Source organism: Antrostomus carolinensis, unplaced genomic scaffold, assembly GCF_000700745.2.
Source record: "Antrostomus carolinensis isolate BGI_N321 unplaced genomic scaffold, ASM70074v2 scaffold4572, whole genome shotgun sequence".
NCBI lineage: Eukaryota > Metazoa > Chordata > Aves > Caprimulgiformes > Caprimulgidae > Antrostomus > Antrostomus carolinensis.
In genome coordinates this window covers 29,138-32,492 of record NW_010298794.1, presented here as the reverse complement: position 1 = coordinate 32,492, position 3,355 = coordinate 29,138, and the positions used below count along the sequence as shown (strand labels likewise).

Sequence of the window (3,355 nt, the reverse complement as noted above, 5' to 3'; positions counted from 1 at the left end):
CCCAAACCATTCTATGATTCTATGAAGAGGACACACTACATTCTGAGCTGGGGAGAGGTAGCCACCAGATGCCGTATTATAATGACAACAAGATCTGCAGGGAATGAGTGCCTGTCTGGATAGACTGTTTGATTTGGTCTCTTTGATCGAGCTCTGTCCCTCAGAAGGACTTACTGGGGGCCTATTATGAGCCAAGAAGGAGGGTGATGGGGTGTTTGATGGCATAAACAGACACTCCCAGCCAGAGATACACACATCTGTTTAGGAAAGCAACACATTTTCAAAAGCATTCTCCCCTGTCTGAATTAGGTAGGAAGTACAAGGATTGAATGTCTCTTTCATTTCTGAAAGCTGAATTACTAAGAGCCTCAATAGTTTAACTGAATCACAGTCCACTGAGATCCTTTCAGTCCAGCAAGAGCTGAAAGCATACATTTCTAAATATTTATAAGGGAGGTACTCCCTCTAGGTTCATCTCCAACAGCCGCTTCCAACACTTGCTCTTCAAATGGCCAACTCTTCCAGAACTGTTTCCTGCACATCCATCTGCTCACTTTGTTCAGATAAGCATGCATCTCTCCTGCTAGCCATGTAGTACTGACTTCTCCCTGCTGCCGGCATGGTTAGTGGGGATGCGCTGCAGAATCTTTACTGCGAGTGTGAGTCACAGAAGGAATCCAGCTGGGTATCTGCAAGCCCATTTGGGTTTATGAATTACCAGGATGTAGGAGACTTTCTTTTCTTTTAAACCAATCCATGAAGTAAGTCCAATATGGAATTACTGAGTTAATACACATGAATAGACTGCCTGTCATTTTTCAGAGGGTCACTTCTATAACTCTTAACTGGAAATACAAAGTAATAAATGAACAGACAGACTGAAATCCACCCCCACCTTGTTGGTCCGAAAGGCAGTTTCACAGAACGTGAAAGGCTGGATCAGATTGGCAGTGTCCAGAAAGCTACTGCCACTGCTGTACACGCTACTGGTCAGCAGATAAACAAAGCAATTCCATCTCCAAGGCTGTGAAGCCAGCAGTAAATTTACACAGCCATCTTTTTAATAGCCTTGAAAAATAAAGGCAAACAAGGTACAGTCATTTCAAGCTCCTTTAGAAACAGAGTGAGAAAAAAAAATGTTTGACAAATAGGAAGGGACAAATTCTGGATAAGGAAATGCTGCTAAGCTTTTAGAAACATATGTGGTTTTTAACTGGAAATCAAATAGTGAGCAACCAGAGACCTTTGAAATACCTATGCATTTTAATGGCAGGAGCTGTTAAAATATATTGAGAGTCATCATCAAAGCAAATGGGACAAAGCTGTCATTAGTAATTACTGCGTCACTCACCCAAACATACTAGCAGTGGGGCTAGTTCTGCAGTCCTTGCTCAACACATCCACACCATCAAGCCTCTACTGGTAAAAGCCTTTTTATGATTGTTCCCAGTTAGCTATTTAAGCTTTAAACATGTACTTGAGTTAGGAATGTGTTCTGCCCATGTTAACTGATCATAGACTTGAACTAATTTATGTTGGAAAGAATCCCTGAAGGTCATCTAGCCAACCCCCTGCTCACGGAATGTAAAGTGAGATACAGAGAGGGTGCAGGGCTTACTTTAGGGGTGCAGAGGAGGATGATCAAGAATTGTATCATATTTCTGACCTCACATCATATTCTCTCAGCTACAGGCTGCAGTTACCATGCAAAAAAATGAAGTCTGGCTGTTCATTGGTGACACCCGAACTGTGACGACTTGGATTTCCAGTAGCAGCGAGTCTCCTCCTTGCCAGAGACATACTGACCACCTGCCATGGGAAATTTCTCTCCGTGCCCTGGCACTTGACATTGCCAGCCTCTGAACTGATCCTAGCAGCAACATCCTGCCTTCCTTCCTTGTTCCCCAAATCATGTCATTCCCAAAGCTGCCCTGGGTTGCAGCAGCAGATGGGCTTGTGGACAGCAAAACTTTCTTAATTTTCCCAAAGACTGTGACTGCACCATGTCCTATTCTTGTCAGTGTTCCACAAATCTTTCTTAATGCCCAGTATGCCTAATGACATTTAGCCCACCAGAGTAAGCACTACAGTAAGCCATGAATGGGGCTGTAAACCATGTCTCAAGGATCTCTCCCTTTCCTCTTTATTTCACTCCTAGTTGTGAGAAACTCATCATGGGGATTTTCTTCAGCTCCTTGACATTTATGCAGCAATTGTCCATCAGCACAGAGTCCTGAGCATGCTGTTTCTTCACTGTGTTTACCTTTTTCTTTAGGAAGTCATCAGAACTTGCCTCTCGGGATGAACTTGTGTTGCAATACTTTGCAGGAAGCACACAGCCTAGCAGACATGTTCCCCATACAGGTCTCTGGTTTGCTGGCAGCACATTCCAACAGAGCAGAGCCTTTTGTTGTTTCCTATAGCAAAACTCTATACAGGACCTCCTGCATAAAAGGAAATTGATAGATTTGTAAATCTAACAGCCTTGGATTAAGACAAATACAAAAATTGATCCAATTTAGTCCCTTTTTTCCTTGTCAGTTGACTGTTTGACTGCCTTTTTGCACTTTCCTGAGCTCCAGCCCTCAGTCTGAGAAATGATTTTACTACAACCTAAGCCAGTTGCTGCTGCAAGACCAGATAGTGTTCCCACTCTGTGGAGGGATGTTTATGTTCTCACTCTCTCATTCTGGCCCCCAGAACAAACACGATCCCTTCACTTTGCAATGCCAAAAATAGAAGCATTCGTATTTAAATCACAAACAATCGGGTTCGGTGAACAGTCGGGTTTGGCACACAATCTGTATGACTGCACCCTTTCTGAATCAAGGGTCTGAGTTATTTCCCTCACTTAAGCTGCTCTCTTCCCCATACAGATTGCAGGAGCAGGGAGAGATACGGCAGTAATGTTTCCCTGTCTGTCTGTCTCCCCCCCTCCATCCCCAACCCCTGCAGCCTGCCTGCTCCAGGCCGAGCTGGTGAATTATGAGCGAGTCAAGGAGTACTGCCTCAAAGTGCTTCAGAAAGAAGGCGAGAACTTCAAGGCGCTCTATCGATCAGGAGTGGCATTTTACCACTTGGGTGACTTCAACAAGGCCCTCTACTACCTGAAAGAGGCAAGATCCCGCCAGCCAACAGGTATGGAGGGGAGCAGGGACATGGCTTGGCATTGAGCACTTTTGCATCTCTTTTCACAAGACTTAGTCTGTCTCTGACTTGATTGCTTTGATTTCCACAGGGATAAAGCATGACTCACCATATGCTTAGCTGTACACCCCTTCCAGCAGTCTCTCATAGTGCAGCAACTACTGCCAAGGCTGCAGCACAACCTGGAAGGTGATGGTGTTTCTGGAAT

General features: G+C 44.5%; 1 protein-coding gene across 1 annotated transcript in view; it reads left to right on the top strand.

Annotated features, from left to right (window-relative positions):
* The first annotated feature begins 619 nt into the window (after window positions 1-619).
* LOC104520763 (tetratricopeptide repeat protein 9A-like) overlaps window positions 620-3,355 on the top strand; it is an 8,242-nt gene continuing 5,506 nt past the window's right edge. Inside the window, exons 1-2 of the mRNA XM_010162553.1 lie at window positions 620-659; window positions 2,956-3,138. Of these exons, the coding sequence (XP_010160855.1) occupies window positions 620-659; window positions 2,956-3,138 (223 nt within the window). The remainder of the gene's footprint in view (window positions 660-2,955; window positions 3,139-3,355) is intronic.